A 16,866-nucleotide genomic window follows, 5' to 3' on the forward strand; every position below is an offset into this window, starting at 1 on the left:
AGTGATAGACTTATTTCTGGAGAGGTGGATTTTTTGAAGTAGAAGCTCAAACTGTTTGGGCACAGACCTGGATAGTATGATAGAGCTCTGCAGGCTATCTCTACAGTAGATTGCAACTCCGCCCCCTTTGGCAGTTCTATCTAGACAGAAAATGTTGTAGTTAGGGATGGACATTTCAGAGTTTTTGGTGATCTTCCTAAGCCAGGATTCAGACACTGCTAGAACATTAGGGTTGGCGGAGTGTGCTAACGCAGTGAGTAACTCAAACTTAGGGAGGAGGCTTCTGATGTTAACATGCAAAAAACCAAGGCTTTTACGGTTACAAAAGTCAACAAATGATAGCGCTTGGGGAGTAGGAGTGATACTGGGGGCTACAGGGCCTGGGTTAACCTCTACATCACCAGAGGAACAGAGGAGGAGTAGAATAAGGATACGGCTAAAGGCTTTAAGAACTGGTCTTCTAGTGCGTTGGGTACAGAGAATAAAAGGGGCAGATTTCCGGGCGTTGTAGAATAGATTCAGGGCATTATGTACAGACAAGGATGTGGAAGGATATGAGTACAGTGGAGGTAAACCTAAGCGTTGGGTAACGATGAAAGAGATAACATCACTGTAGGCACCGATTGAGCCGGTCTCCGCGTGTATGGGGGGTGGAACAAAGGAGCTCTCTGAGGCTGGTTGAGCGGTACTGGGGACTCTACAGTGAAATTGTATAATAAGAACTAACCGGAACAGCAATAGGCAAGGCATATTGACATGGGAGAGAGGCATAAAGCAATCACAGGTGTTATTCGGGAGAGCTAAGACAACAACTGTTAATGGCGACGAAAGTTTGGGCTGAGGCTAAACAGATAAACAGGACAGATAAACAGGATGGGGGTACCGTGTAAAGGAACAGTCCAGCAGGCATCAGCTGTGCATCTGAGTGATCATAAGGTCCAGTGAACAGCAATAGGTGAGACCGGGAGCAGTTCGAATGGCTGCTACAGCACAGGCGAGCAGGAAGCACGGCTGTTGATTGCGTGTTCTAGCGGGCCGAGGCTAGCAGATGGATCTTCGTGGTCGTCACAACGGGAATCCTGTTGAAACCACATCAGACGATTACGTCGGCAGACCAGTCGTGATGGATCGGCAGGGCTCCGTGTCGACACTAGGAGGTCCCGTCCGGTTGACAGAGAGGTAGATAGCCGGGAGATGGGCCTGGCTCAAGGCTAGCTCAAGGCTAACTGGTGCTTGCTTCGAGGGCAGTGGTGATTAGCCACCAACATCCATTCGGTTGCAGCTAGCTAGTTGCGATGATCCGGTGTCAAGGTCCAGTGATTCAGTGATTCCAGCAGAAAATCCGATATGTTCTTGGTCGATAGCGCGCTGTGCAGACAGTGCAGACTGGCCGATAGTATGAATAATGGAATCTGTTCCACATTGGGTGAGGCGGGTAGCAGGAAAGTATATTTAGTTGAAGGATGAAAAGTGTGATTGAGAAATATATATACGAAAGAGACAAAAAGACCAAAAAAAACTGGCTATCATTTGGGACTATCATTTGTTTTTCAACAGGACAATGACCCAACACACCTCCAACCTGGGTAAGGGCTATTTGACCAAGAAGGAGAGTGATGGAGTGCGGCATCAGATGACCTGGCCTCCACAATCACCTGACCTCAACCCAATTGAGATGGTTTGGGATGAGTTGGAACGCAGAATGAAGTAAAAGCAGCCAACAAGTGCTCAGCATATGTTGGAAAAGCATTCCAGGTGAAGCTGGTTGAGAGAATGGCAAGATTGTACAAAGCTGTCATCAAGGCAAAGGATGGCTTCTTTGAAAAATCTAAAACATTAAATATATTTTGGTTACTACATGATTCCATATGTGTTATTTCATAGTTTTTATGTCTTCACTATTATTCTACAATGTAGAAAATAGTAAAAAATAAAGAAGAACTCTTGAATGAGTAGGTGTGTCCAAACATTTGCATGGTACTGTATGTTGTGATATTTGTGCTGTTTGCTCTATAAGCTATTTGTTCATACGCCACTGTGATATACAATAAGGCCGTGACAACAAAAAGACAACAGTCACACAGTGGCGGAATAAATCAAATCAAATCAAATCAAAATTGTATTGGTCACATACACGTATTTAGCAGATGTTATTGTGGGTGTAGCGAAATGCTTGTGTTCCTAGCTCCAACATTGCAGTAGTATCTAACAATTCACAACAATACACACAAATCTAAAAGTAAAAGAATGGAATTAAGAAATATATAAATATTAGTACGAGCAATGTCGGAGTGGCATTGACCAAAATACAGTAGAATATATGATATACATATAAAATTAGTATAACAGTATGTAAACATTTTTAAAGTGAGTAGTGTTCCATTATTAAAGTGACCAGTTATTCCATGTCTATGTCCATTGGGAAGCAGCCTCTAAGCTGCAGGGTTGAGTAACCGGGTGGTAGCTGGCTGGTGATGGCTATTTAACAGTCTGATGGCCTTGAGATAGAAGCAGTTTTTCAGTCTCTCGGTCCCAGCTTTGATGCACTTGTACTGACTTCGCCTTCTGGATGATAGCGGGGTGAACAGGCTGTGGCTCGGGTGGTTGTTGTCCTTAATGATCTTTTTGGCCTGTGACATCGGGTGCTGTAGGTGTCCTGGAGGGTAGGCATTGTGCCCCCGGTAATGCGTTGGGCAGACCACACCACCCTCTGGAGAGCCCAGCGGTTGCAGGCAGTGCAGTTGCCATACCAGGCGGTGATAGAGCCCGACAGGATGCTCTCAACTGCTCTCGACCAGTAGCGATTTCAGCATGTAAATCTTGGTGGGGCAAACATTATTTATATATTTTTATGCATGCCAGCAAAGCCACTACACAACATGACACAACACTAAACAATACATAAATTGCACTATAACGGTGACAAACGGTGCCCACAAACTGTTAGGGCCTACATAAAGCTGTCTCACCAGTCAGAGCTCGAGTTCCCAGTTGTCTTGAACGCACTGTAGTCAGATTTCCCAGTTCCAAGTTTCCAGTTGTTTTGAGCGCGCAGAAGTCATGCTGGATTGACAGCATGGCCAATGTTGAATGTTTATCCTTTTAAGATTGGAAAAGAGACCCTTAAATCCAGACTTGGGACCACACACCCACTCCACTGAATAGCAGGCTAGTGATTGCTTTGCAATGCTTGCAGTTAGCTACTGATTCCTTCCAAACCACTCATTGTTGAATTTCCAACTTGTTCGTTAATGTTTATGAGCACCGATACGTTTTATCTATAATTTATTTTCATTATTTCCCTTCATATGACAAGGATTGGAAAGGATTTGCCAGCAGATTGTTGACTTGATTCATGATGATGACTGCTAGCTTTTGCTAGCTAAGATTTTGAAAGTATGATGTTGACATGATCAATCCAATCAAAGCTACTGTATATATTACGTGATTTGACATCATTTTATCTGTGGCCAATGACCTTGAGCCTTCTTGGATGGGCACTTCTAATGTAACTCTATGGCAGCACCCAAGGGGCTTGATTTTTCGTGTTCTACCCTTAGATTTTGTGGTGATGTAGTGTCCCCATGCGTGACAGAACACTGAGCCAATCACGGAGCAACTAGAGAACATTACTAACCCTTGATGATTTTTTATTTTACATTGATTGCAAATTGACATGTGACATGTGTTAATGCCAAAATAACATGCAAAACAGTCAACAACAAAAAAACAAACAGGTGGGGCTCAAAACAGATGGGGCTCTGCCTCACCTGCCCTGAATGACGGGTCGCCACTGCTCTCGACTACACATATGTTTGTCCACAAAGTAAATATTGCATGTAACAAACCGTTATATCACCTGCAGCGTGGTCAAGCAAGTTAATGTTTTCAACAGTTTACTAAACAACTACTGATTTATAACCACAGAGTTACCGCAAGTCAGCACAAAGACAACAGGACCACTGCCTCCGCTATTCTAGCACCATTTCAATTAAACATTTAAGCATCATCAAATCAACAAGCCTTAGTTAATTACACTGAAAAAATACGTAAATATACCAAAAACGATTTAGTCCAATCAATGTTGCTAAATATCACGTGGCTGCCTTTGGTACCGATTTCTGTGTGTGTGTGTGTGTGTGGGCAACTAAAACCCCTTTTTGGGACTCACCCTACTTGTAGACTAGTTGAAAGACAATGCCGTTCTCCTCTCTTTCGTGTTGGCAAAACGGTCTATGGCTCTGTATGCTTTTAGTTTTAGTTTTCATAGGCTACCTAGCTAAAATGCTTGCTAGCCTAACTACCTCGCATGGGCAACAATGAACCAGCTAAGTTAGCTAGCTAGTTATCGTGAGCCTAATAGGCTACATCTAGGCTACATATTGAACTTCAATCGTCTCAGGCCAGTGGCACAACATATTAATTCATGGTTAGATCAGAATCACCATCATAATCATTGACCTGTACAGAGAATTAAGTCAAAACCACAAGTCCAAATTGATGTGAAGCCAAATCCAAACTGGCCTCCCTTGGTGGTCGTTTTGCTGATTAGCCAATTATTATTTTAAACAAATGCTTGCTAGCATCAGTCAATCAATGCAACGGCAGCAACATGTCATACTGGTTTGTTCCAGCATCAGATACATGGGCTACACAAACTGAGACAGAGGGACGCTGTTTCCCTCGCTCTGATGATTTCTCCGGTGAGATTCAGCCACTTGCGAATTGACGGAAAATTATGAAAACACAGAGGCGAAAGATACATTATTTTCTAATTGTAAATGTTTTTATTGGTCAAATATTTGGGGAAGCCTGGCTTCCCTTGGCATCCATGAATAAACACCATTGCAAACTGATAGAGTCACTGTGACCCTGTAAAGGGTCGATTTGAGTTGTATCAGCTTACATTTTTTTAGCAATGCCCCCACTAAGCCACTCCTAATTTCCTAGTGTGCCTTGCCTTTTTAAGTGAATTGTAGCGTATTTGTTAGTGACAGAGACATGGTTGTTGAATTCATTCATTTTCAGTTCTGTGGCTTTCACCAAGTGAGTTCCTAGGAGAATGTTATCATTATAATTAAAGTCTTTATTACTTTACAGTACATATCTCATAAGGCCTTATTTTTACCCTAATGCAGTGTCCTGAAACTCATGGTTTACAGGCCACATCAGGCCTGCAAGCAGGGTTGTAAAATTCCAGTTACTTTCCCAAAGTTCCCAGATTTTCAAAAAATCCTGGGAGAAGGATTTTCAGGAATCTCCCAACCAAAATATCTGGAAAACCTGGGAAATGTACCTGAATTTTGCAACCATATCTGCAAGACACATTATGCTGGCTTGCAAAGTGATACATAATTCATATTGGAATCCAGCAAGAGTTAGGATTTCCAACAGTTTACATTTTTATTCACCCACAAACTGCATTCATAATGACTGCCAGGGTTACGAACAGTGTGAGGAGACGACCTAAGCCATTTAAACTGGAACAACCATTTCGGTAACGGGTGCAAAAAATCTAACTAAATGATTGGATTAGTTAAACGTTTTATTTGTTATTTATCTTGTTGTAGCATAAGATTAGCCAATCACTCAATGTAAATGCAAAAACACAGATATGAAATACAATTCAAAAAGATCTACCTGCAATAGAGTATGCTGGGGAAAAAAGTGAATTTGTTGTCATAACTTTAGAAAATGTAGTTGATGTGACATCTCATTTAGTTTTGAGTCAGTACCACATAAACATTTTAAGCAATAATGACTTTTCATTGACTTTGGGTTAAATTTACTAGAAGTATTTGAGTTAAACATGCCTTGTGGTTTACCATGTCGGGGAGAAAAGGTCCAACTCTGACTCTGCAATGGTCTATGTTTAAGATGCCATTCATTGCTTGATTCACAATCTAACAGTGACATACATGTATGTACTGTCTGCACTGTACTGTCCCACATAGGCTATACAGTGAGGTAAAAAAGTATTTGATCCCCTGCTGATTTTGTACGTTTGCCCACTGACAAAGAAATGATCAGTCTATAATTTTAATGGTAGTTTTATCTGAACAGTGAGAGACAGAACAACAACAAAAAAATCCAGAAAAACGCATGTCAAATATGTTATAAATTGATTTGCATTTTAATGAGGGAAATAAGTATTTGACCCACTCTCAATCAGAAATATTTCTGGCTCCCAGGTGTCTTTTATACAGGTAACGAGCTGAGATTAGGAGCACACTCTTAAAGGGAGTGCTCCTAATCTCAGTTTGTTACCTGTATAAAAGACACCTGTCCACAGAAGCAATCAATCAATCAGATTCCAAACTCTCCACCATGGCCAAGACCAAAGAGCTCTCCAAGGATGTCAGGGACAAGATTGTAAACCTACACAAGGCTGCAATGGGCTACAAGACCATCGCCAAGCAGCTTGGTGAGAAGGTGACAACAGTTGGTGCGATTATTCGCAAATGGAAGAAACACAAAATAACTGTCAATCTCCCTCGGCCTGGGGCTCCATGCAAGATCTCACATCGTGGAGTTGCAATGATCATGAGAACGGTGAGGAATCAGCACAGAACTACACGGGAGGAACTTGTCAATGATCTCAAGGCAGCTGGGACCATAGTCACCAAGAAAACAATTGGTAACACACTACGCCATGAAGGACTGAAATCCTGCAGCGCCCGCAAGGTCCCCCTGCTCAAGAAAGCACATATACAGGGCCGTCTGAAGTTTGCCAATGAACATCTGAATGATTCAGAGGAGAACTGGGTGAAAGTGTTGTGGTCAGATGAGACCAAAATTGAGCTCTTTGGCATCAACTCAACTCGCCGTGTTTGGAAGAGGAGGAATGCTGCCTATGACCCCAAGAACACCATCCCCATCGTCAAACATGGAGGTGGAAACATTATGCTTTGGGGGTGTTTTTCTGTTAAGGGGACAGTACAACATCACCGCATCAAAGGGACGATGGACGGGGCCATGTACCGTCAAATCTTGGGTGAGAACCTCCTTCCCTCAGCCAGGGCATTGAAAATGGGTCGTGGATGGGTATTCCAGCATGACAATGACCCAAAACACACGGCCAAGGCAACAAAGGAGTGGCTCTAGAAGAGGAACATTAAGGTCCTGGAGTGGCCTAGCCAGTCTCCAGACCTTAATCCCATAGAAAATCTGTGGAGGGAGCTGAAGGTTTGAGTTGCCATACGTCAGCCTTGAAACCTTAATGACTTGGAGAAGATCTGTAAAGAGGAGTGGGACAAAATCCCTCCTGAGATGTGTGCAAACCTGTTGGCCAAGTACAAGAAACGTCTGACCTCTGTGATTGCCAACAAGGGTTTTGCCACCAAGTACTAAGTCATCTTTTGCAGAGGGGTCAAACACTTATTTCCATCATTAAAATGCAAATAAATTTATAACATTTTTGACATGCGTTTTTCTGGATTTTGTTGTTGTTATTCAGTCTCTCACTGTTCAAATAAACCTACCATTACATTTATAGACTGATCATGTCTTTGTCAGTGGGCAAACATATAAAATCAGCAGGTGATCAAATACTTTTTTCCCTCACTGTATTTCTAATGCTGTTTTAATGTTGTATTACTGGTAACATCGTTATAATGCTGTATTAACTTAGCCTACTGTTCTCTGTGCACAAGCATCACTGTTAACTTGAGGCTGCCCCTAACAAAACTCCTTATGCATATCTACTTATCTACTTGTTGACTGGTGGTGAGTGACAGGTATGCAAGGCTTTAGAACTAGACACCAAATGACACAGCTGCACAACCTCGAATTGTGTCCTCCTCAGCAATTGGCTACAGTGCCAACTTGCATTTCTATAACACTTAGGCCTACAATATTATGCATTGTATGCAACTTATATTTAAGGCCTACTGTAAGGTGTCGAGAAAGAGACCTTAGCTACACAGTGCCAATTTCTCCAGCTGGTTGCATTTGCCCTACATGCCCTGGCTTATCGGTTTGAGACACGATGCAGGACAGGCGTCACCTTCCCCTCCTGTCTGCCTCTGGATGACCCAGGCCTGGATGGAAACAGGACTAAAACATGGTTGGACTGCCTGAATCACATTTCTAGAACACTTAGAATAATAGAGAGTCCAGTGCATTATTATGTAATGTGTCAAAGCATAACAATAGCCAAAGACCTATACAGAGCTATACCATACTATACTATGATTGTTTAAAAGTATTTGATTTACAAGTAGAACAACAAAAGGCTGTTTTAGGTACCAAAATAGACATTTGTTCCATCTCCCCCAAAAGCAACCCAGACTGTAACTGTATGTAAGGCTATAAAGATTTTCAGCCCTGCTTAATTGTCTGCGGATGTATCCAATAAACTACTGCTTTCTTACCATATGGTCCATACCGCCATACCACACTGTCTTAAATCTGATGCAGCTGTCTGACAATGGTAAAGTTTGAGAAAATGATCTGACCCTCTCAAGTCGTACCTATGAATTTTTTGTTATGAAAAAATATCAGGAGGAGTGAGAGAACACTGAAAATACACTTTATATTATTCCCTGGATCATAATAAATAATCAAACTGCAAAGCTCTCATCAGTCAACAATTGTGCGCTAAACTAAATTGTGTTATCTTCCTTGTTGGGGACACAATACATTGAAAAAATTACTCACAAGCAACTCACTCTAGCTACAACTGACTCAAATTGGGTGCCAAAGTTTTGTAAAGATAATCAGTTTACCTTTTCATCAAGGGCAATAGTCGAGACATTCACGTTTTACTGTACTTTTTTAATTTTTGTATGTTATGATTTATTCGACTTACCTAACTGGGCGAGCGCTCTCAACTGCATCAAACAGAAAAACACAATGCGCAGATATCCCGGGACTGACGCATATGAGAGGCTGCAAAATGCTAAATCCATAGTAGCGGTTCACAATTCACCGAAGGAAAAGATGCCACAAATTTTCACAGATGTTAGATCCCATTTGAGAATCCTCGAAAGTTTTCCAGCTGTTAGTTATCGTTTAGTTGTTTCAGAGCATCGGCTCAGAATCGTGGTTCCTCAGATTGTATTAATGGTTAAATCCGTGGGAAGTTTTAGAGCCTTCTTTTCTTTTCAACCAACTTTTCAAATCAAGACACAACAAGTTGCTCAGTCTCACAAGGAGGAGGGAGGACACAACACATCCCGCCTTCAAGTTCCCATACTAACCCTTGGGGTGTAGGTGGACCCTCTTGAAGAATCCATAACAATAGAAGGGTCATTGTCTTTCACAAATTCAACTCCTTGACCTACTGGGACAAAAGCCTCAACTATTTCTTGGGGATATGTAAACTTTTTTGTGAACAGAAATATTACGGTTATACATAATATACAAAATGATAATTTACAAATGTATGATATTAGCTGAATTATAATTTAGGTAATGTTGATTTAATCCAGGTTGTTGGTGTGATCTCAAAACTGATTTAGCCCACTGAGCTAAAGCCTAGACATTAGTTCTGGGAACTAACATGAGTCTTGGGAACTTTTCCCACATGCTCCTTTTTCCAACTGATTTAGAAATGCTGCAGCTATGTTGTTTATTCTCACCCTGACTGACCAGCCAATAACACTGTAATCCCCTAAATGTATGTGAGCAGAATAAACCCTTTGCCACCTGGAGAGAGAGATAGGGTCATCCCACTGTCGATGCTGTGCAAAAGAATGTGGCTCTGTCCCAATTTATAGTCATTGCTTTGTACAGATGCCCTCTATTAGACTTGCCCTCATTCTAGCCTGCTCTGGAAGTAGAGCTGGGGCTTTGGTGAATGGCATGGCCCTGCTATGGCTCTGGACTCTCCCAGCCTCCCCCAGACAGATGCCCTGGATTAAGGGTTGGAGACACAGTGGCCTGGGGTGGCCTAGCAGTCACTGCACAGCCATCGAAGCACACATGTATGCCGGTACCAGTATGGCTTCAGCTGTCCCACATGGTCTCTGTCCAATAAACGTAGAACAAATATGAAGGGAAATGGCAGGTGCCTCCCTCTTTTTCCGTCTGCCCGATTCGACAGACAGACTACCATGAGTAAAAAGTTATGTCCAGGCAGTCTCCCTTAGCTAGATGCTACATGCCCTGGCTTATCGGTTTGAGACACGATGCAGGACAGGTGTCACCTTCCCCTCCTGTCTGCCTCTGGATGACCCAGGCCTGGATGGAAACAGGACTAAAACATGGTTGGACTACCTGAATCACAATCTTGTTTTTTGTTGAAAATCGGTTTGTTAAGAAATGCGACCCAGGAGCCACCCTCCCGTCTGCCTCACTCAGGCCTGGATCTGACAGATCTACCATGAGTCAGACTATATACCTAACAGCCTATCTACCATGGGTCCATCCCAAATGGCACCATATTCCCTACATAGTGCACTACTTTTGACCAGGGCACATGGGGCTCTAGTCAAAAGTAGTGCACTATGTAGGGAATACGGGGCCATTTGGGACGCAAGCCATAAGTCAGACGTTGTGTATGTGACGCTGATGTGAGCAGGTCATTGGGTCAAAGACGGGAACAAGCCTAATGGAAAGTTTACTGTCCTGGAGCAGGCTTCACTGGGATTGCTGCTAATCTTTACTGCTGCCGCAGTATGTGGACTTCGCAAGTCTGGTAATACTCACTGCTGCTGTTGTGGACTTGAGTCAGCCAGTGAGGATGGAATAAATGGATTACAAACATATGTTCTGAATAATGGGTAAATTGAAGCAGTGGTCAACATGGTCTTATAGTAGGTTATAACGGACTTATAGTAAAAGTAAATACAGGTAAAAGTATTTAGGACATAGTGCAGGGGTCCCCAATTACATTCAGCCATGGGACGATTTTTCCTTGAGTGGATGGTCGGGGGGCTGGAATATAGTAATAAATAATTTGTACACTGCAAATTGACCTCAACAATCCCAAACAGATATGCACTGAGTATACAAAATATTAAGAACACCTGCTCTTTCCATGACATAGACTGACCAGGGGAATTCAGGTGCAAGCTATGATCCCTTATTGATATCACTTGTTAATTCCACTTCAATCTGTGTAGATGAAGGGGAGGAGACAAGTTAAAGAAGGAATTTTAAGCCTTGGGATAATTGAGACATGGTTGTGTATGTGTGCCATTCAGAAGATGAATGGGCAAGACAACATATTTAATTGCCTTTGAACGGGATATGGTAGTATGTGCCAGGTGCACTGGTTTGTGTGAAGAACTGCAACACTGCTGGGTTTTTCACACTCAACAGTTTCCCGTGTGTATCAAAAATGGTCAACAACAAAAAAAAGGACAACCAGCCAACTTGACACAACTGTGGGAATCATTGTAGTCAACATGGGCCAGCATCCCTGTGGAATGCTTTCGACACCTTGTAGAGTCCATGCCTCGACGAATTGAGGCTGTTCTGAGGGCAAAATGTGTGTGTGTTCCTAATGTTTTGTATAATCAGTGTACAGTAGTATTTGACAAAAACAGAATCATTTCTAACCTTGATTACATTGGGATACGATCACACATGGCTCTCTATTTATGCTTTGTAATACTTGGGAACAGATTTCCTGAATCAAAATCTCTCCAAGCTGATTTCCTGGTGATTTTACAGTCTTTTATGTCCAACAATGAAAACTATATATACAGTTCCAGTCAAAAGTTGACACACCTACTCATTCAAGGGTTTTTCTTTATTTTTACTATTTTCTACATTGTAGAATAGTGAAGACATCAAAACTATGAAATAACACATATGGAATCAGTAACCAAAAAAGTGTTAAACAAATCAAAATACATTTTAGATTTTAGATTCTTCAAAGTAGCCACCCTTTGCCTTAATGACAGCTTTTCACACTCTTGTTATTCTCTCAACCAGCTTCACCTGGAATGCTTTTCAAACAGACTTGAAGGAGTTCACACATATGCTGAGCACTTGTTGGCTGCTTTTCCTTCACTCTGCGGTCCAACTCATCCAAAACCATTTCAATTGGGTTGAGGTCTGTCACAGTTCCCTCAGACAGAACCCAGAAGCAGACCAGGACAAGGAGAGTTGAACGAAGGTGAGGGTTTATTACAGATTCAAAAGGTGCAGAATAATCCAGGGAACAGAGCGGGCGGCGTGGATGAGTTGTTGAGGGTGCAGTTGTTGGTCCAATGATGGCTCGGCAGCCGCCGACCATCAGGCAGAGGTAGGGTGAAGGTTCCGGACGAGTGACTGTAGATGGAACAAAAACGGAGGTAAGTAAACAATAGACCAACAAGGTACAAAACAACAAAACTAACGCTAGAAGCTCTAGGACTGATACACTGATAAACCTACTGTTCATGGCTAACGATCCGGCAGGAACTGGATGTTCGGCCAGAGCCTAAGAAGGGTGATGATCAGGACCAGGTGTGCAGATTGCTGATGGGATGCAGGTGCGGAAAACAAGAGAGCTCCCCGGGCGTTCCCGAACCCTCGGGAAACTGGAGATCACGAACAGGAAAAACTAGTCACCAGACAGGACCCGACTCAGACTGCCGGGATCGTTACAGTACCCCCTCCGGCGAACGCCACCGGGCGGACTTCGGAGCGCCAGGATGGAGCGGTGAAATCACTGATGAGGTCAGCATCTAGGACCTGTCGCCGCGGAATCCAACTCCTCTCTTCAGGGCCATACCCCTCCCAGTCCACGAGATACTGGAAACCCCGGCCCCGCCGTCTGGAATCCATGATGCGGCGCACCGTGTAGGCAGGACCACCTCCGATCATCCGAGGAGGAGGAGGAGGAGGCGGAGGAGGCAACAGAGGACTGAGGAAGACAGGCTTGAGGCAGGAGACATGAAAGGTGGGATGGACTCTGAGCGTCCTCGGTAGTTTGAGTCGAACTGCCACTGGATTGATCACCTTCTCCACCACAAACGGACCAATGAACTTCGGTAACAACTTCCTAGACTCAGTCCGTAAAGGAAGATCCCGTGTGGCCAACCAGACCCTATCTCCGATGGTGTAGGTGGGAGCGGGGATCCGGCGGCGAGTCGCCTGGAGCTGATGCCGGTCCGAAACTCTAAGGAGTGCCTTTCTGGCCCGATGCCAGGTCCGGTGGCAACGGCGAATATGGGCCTGAACAGAAGGCACTGAGAGCCCTTCTCTGAGAAGGGAACAAGGGAGGTTGGTAGCCATACAGGCACTGGAAGGGAGACATACCAGTGGCAGATGTAGGGAGAGTATTGTGGGCATACTCAACCCAAGGCAACTGAGAGACCCAGGAGGTGGGGTTGGAAGAGGCCAGGCAGCGTAGCGTGGATTCCATCTTCTGGTTGGCTCTCTCCGCCTGACCATTAGATTGGGGGTGAAAACCAGATGTGAGACTGACTGTAGCTCCAATGGCCAAACAGAAGGACTTCCAGACAGCAGGGTACTGAGGGCCACGGTCGGAAACGATATCACTGGGCAACCCGTGGACCCTGAAAACCTCCCCTAACCAGGATCTCGGGCGTCTCCGAGGCAGAGGGAAGCTTGGCAGTTGGCACAAAGTGGGCGAACTTGCTGAATCTGTCCACGATAGTCAGAACGACCGTGTTCCCCTCAGAAGCGGGCAACCCAGTGACAAAGTCCAGGGCCAGATCGACCATGGTCGCCGGGGAATAGGAAGGGGGTGAAGTAGTCCAGAGCTGGGCGATTGGTACTCTTATTCTGCGCACACACTGGACAGGCAGCAACATAACCCCGAGTATCCTCGGCCATGGCGGGCCACCAAAAGCGTCTGCGAAGAAACGCCATCGTCCGAGCCACGCCAGGGCGACAAGCCATCTTGCTGGCGTGGGACCATTTGAGGACCGCAGGACGAACCCGACTCCGGCACAAACAACCGACCGGGTGGACCGTTACGGGACCGGGCTGCGTCGAAGAGCGCCATCACCTCCTCCTCAATCTTCCACCTAACAGCTCCCACGGCGCAGTTCCCGGGGGAGAATTGTCTCGGTCTTGGACCCACTCTCCTCCGTCTTGGAGAACATCCGGGACAAGGCGTCCGCCTTGCCGTTCTTAGATCCAGGTCGGAGCGTTCAGGACAAACTTGAGATCGTCCGAAAAACAACGCCCACCTGGCCTGGCCGGGAGTTGAGGCGGTTTAGCTCGATTGCACGTAAGCAAGATTCTTGTGGTCAGTCCAGACAATAAGCGGTTGCTCCGCCCCCTCCAACCAGTGGCGCCACTCCTCCAAGGCAAGTTTCACCGCGAGAAGCTCCCGGTTACCCACATCGTAATTCCTCTCCGCAGGCGAAAGGCGACGAGAGTAGTAGGCGCAGGGATGGAGTTTACTGTCCGTGGAGCATCGCTGCGACAGGATGGCGCCAACTCCCACATCAGACGCGTCCACTTCAACGGCGAACTGACGGGGCGTGTCGGTTGAGAGAGAATCGGTGCGTTGGTGAATCGCCTCTTCAAATCCAGAAACGCTCGATCCGCCTCCGGATTCCACTTGAAGGTCCTGATACTGGAAGTCAAGGCAGTTAATGGAGCGGCCACCACGGCTGTAATCCCGGATGAATCTGCGGTAGAAATTGCAAACCCCAAAAATCTCTGGAGCTGCAATCTCGTACCGGGCTGGGCCCATTCCAGAACCGCTCTAACCTTCTCCTGGTCCATCCTAATCTCTCCCCTGGAGATGATGTACCCGAGAAAGGATGTCGTGTGGGCGTGAAACTTCGCACTTCTCGGCCTTCACGAACAGGCGATTCTCCAACAATCGCTGCAGAACCTGCCGGACATGCTGGACGTGGTCGGAAGGTTCCTTCGAGAAGATCAGAATGTCATCCAGGTAAACAAACACAAAGAGACCGATCATATCTCTCAGGACGTCGTTCACCATACTCTGGAATACCGCTGGAGCATTGGTCAGTCCAAACGGCATCACCTGATACTCGAAGTGACCCATCGGTGTATTGAAACCCGTCAACCACTCGTCCCCCTCTCTGATCCGGACCAGGTGATACGCATTGCGTAGGTCTAGCTTGGTGAACACCGTAGCACCCTGTAAGGAGTCGAAGGCAGAACTCATCAAGGGCAGGGGATACTTGTTCTTGACCGTGATGTCATTCAACCCCGATAATCAATACACGGTCGAAGAGAGCCATCCTTCTTACCCACAAAGAAGAATCCTGCCCCCCAGGGGTGATGACGAGGAACGAACGAGACCAGCAGCTAGGGACTCCTTGATGTAGGTCTCCAACGCCTCACGTTCAGGTCGGGAGATACTGTATAACCTTCCCTTGGGGTAGACAGCTCCAGGGACCAGGTTGATGGCACAATCATATGGTCGGTGGGGAGGGAGTGACAGAGCCTTCTGCTTACTGAAAACTTCCCCCAAATCGTGATATGTCTCGGGAACCAGGGACAAATCTGGGGGTTTAGCCTCAATCACCTGACTGGGAACCGAATGGGGGCAGGCAGTCTTGAGACAGTTAGCATGACAATCAAGGCTCCAACTCGTTACCTTGCCCGTCACCCAATCGAACGTGGGATTGTGTTCCTTCAGCCAGGGGTATCCAAGGACCAGAGGAACATGGGAAGACGGCAGAATGAAGAATGAAATCATCTCAGAATGATTCCCCGACAACCGCATCTTAACCGGTTCAGTCCTCATCGTGATACGTGCCAGACTACTGCCGTTCAGAGTGGTCGCTTCAATGGCTTCCGGCAATTGCTCCTTGGAAAGCCCCAGCTGTTCCACCAACTCGGCATCAAGAAAGCTTCCATCGGCACCTGAATCGATAAAAGCGTTAAGCGCTAAGCTCTGATTCCTGTTCACAAGGGTAGCCGGGAAACGGGGTCTGACAGAGGTACTGAGAGGTTGAAACTGGCTCGCTAAAAGTCCTCCCAACTTTAGCGAGCCGGGCAGTTTGACGACCGCCGGGAACAAGTGGAGATGTAATGTCCCGAGCTACCACAGTAGAGGCAGCAGTTGGTCTTACGTCTATGTTGACGCTCCTCCTTGGTTAACCCGTGCCGCCCCACTTGCATGGGTTCAGAATCGGGAGAGCGGACCTCTCCCACTAATCCATTGTGGTGGAGAATGATCGACGTGTTCTGGTCCACCACCCGACCCGACTGGGAACTGAGAAGCTGATCGATTGGACGGACCCCATTGCTTCTCCCTCCTTCGCTCTCGGACTCGATTATCCACCCGAATAGACAAGGCTACCAAGCTGTCCAGGTCACTAGGCTCCGGATAGGAGATCAACTCATCCTTGAGCTGCTCCGACAGACCCTGGTAAAGGCCGCTTGCAGAGACTCCTCGTTCCACCCACTCTCACCGCCAACGTCTTGAACTCGATCACGAAGTCGGCCCACGCTGCGGGTTCCTTGGTGAAGCGAAAACAGGCGCCTAGCTGCGTCCCTCCCTCAGACGGAATGGTGAAGAGCTTCCTCATCTCGGCCGTGAACCCCTGGTATGAAGCCATGCAGGGATCCTGTCGTTCCCAAGCGGCTGAAGCCCACTCCAGCGCTCGACCACGCAGCAACTCAATCACAAAGGCTATCCTAGCCTTGTCTGTGGCATAAGAGTAGGGCTGTAGATCGAACACTAATCCACACTGCATAAGGAAGGAACGGCATCTTCCCAGCTCCCCCTCATATTTATCCGGCGTCGGAACCTTGGGCTCACGGAGGGACACAACTTCAGAAGCGGCAGGCGAGATGGGTGAAACCGGTAGTGGGTCCTCCACCGGACACTGGCGTTGGTTCTGGACCTCCGTCAGACCGGTAGAAAGGTTGCGAACTGACAACGCGATCTCCTGTAGTACCGTGCTATGATGGCCCAACATCTTCTCCTGCTGGGTAATGGCATGGCGAACAGAGTCCAGGTCCGCTGGGTTC

General features: G+C 46.0%; 1 protein-coding gene across 1 annotated transcript in view; it reads right to left on the minus strand.

Moving 5' to 3' along the window:
- Positions 1–9,134, minus strand: part of LOC121556375 (von Willebrand factor D and EGF domain-containing protein) — a 55,418-nt gene extending 46,284 nt beyond the window's left edge. Inside the window, exon 1 of the mRNA XM_045217361.1 lies at positions 8,810–9,134. Coding sequence (XP_045073296.1) covers positions 8,810–8,909 — 100 coding nt within the window. The 5' untranslated portion in view covers positions 8,910–9,134. The remainder of the gene's footprint in view (positions 1–8,809) is intronic.
- Positions 9,135–16,866: the final 7,732 nt, after the last annotated feature.

Source organism: Coregonus clupeaformis, unplaced genomic scaffold (assembly GCF_020615455.1).
Source record: "Coregonus clupeaformis isolate EN_2021a unplaced genomic scaffold, ASM2061545v1 scaf1027, whole genome shotgun sequence".
Classification (NCBI taxonomy): domain Eukaryota; kingdom Metazoa; phylum Chordata; class Actinopteri; order Salmoniformes; family Salmonidae; genus Coregonus; species Coregonus clupeaformis.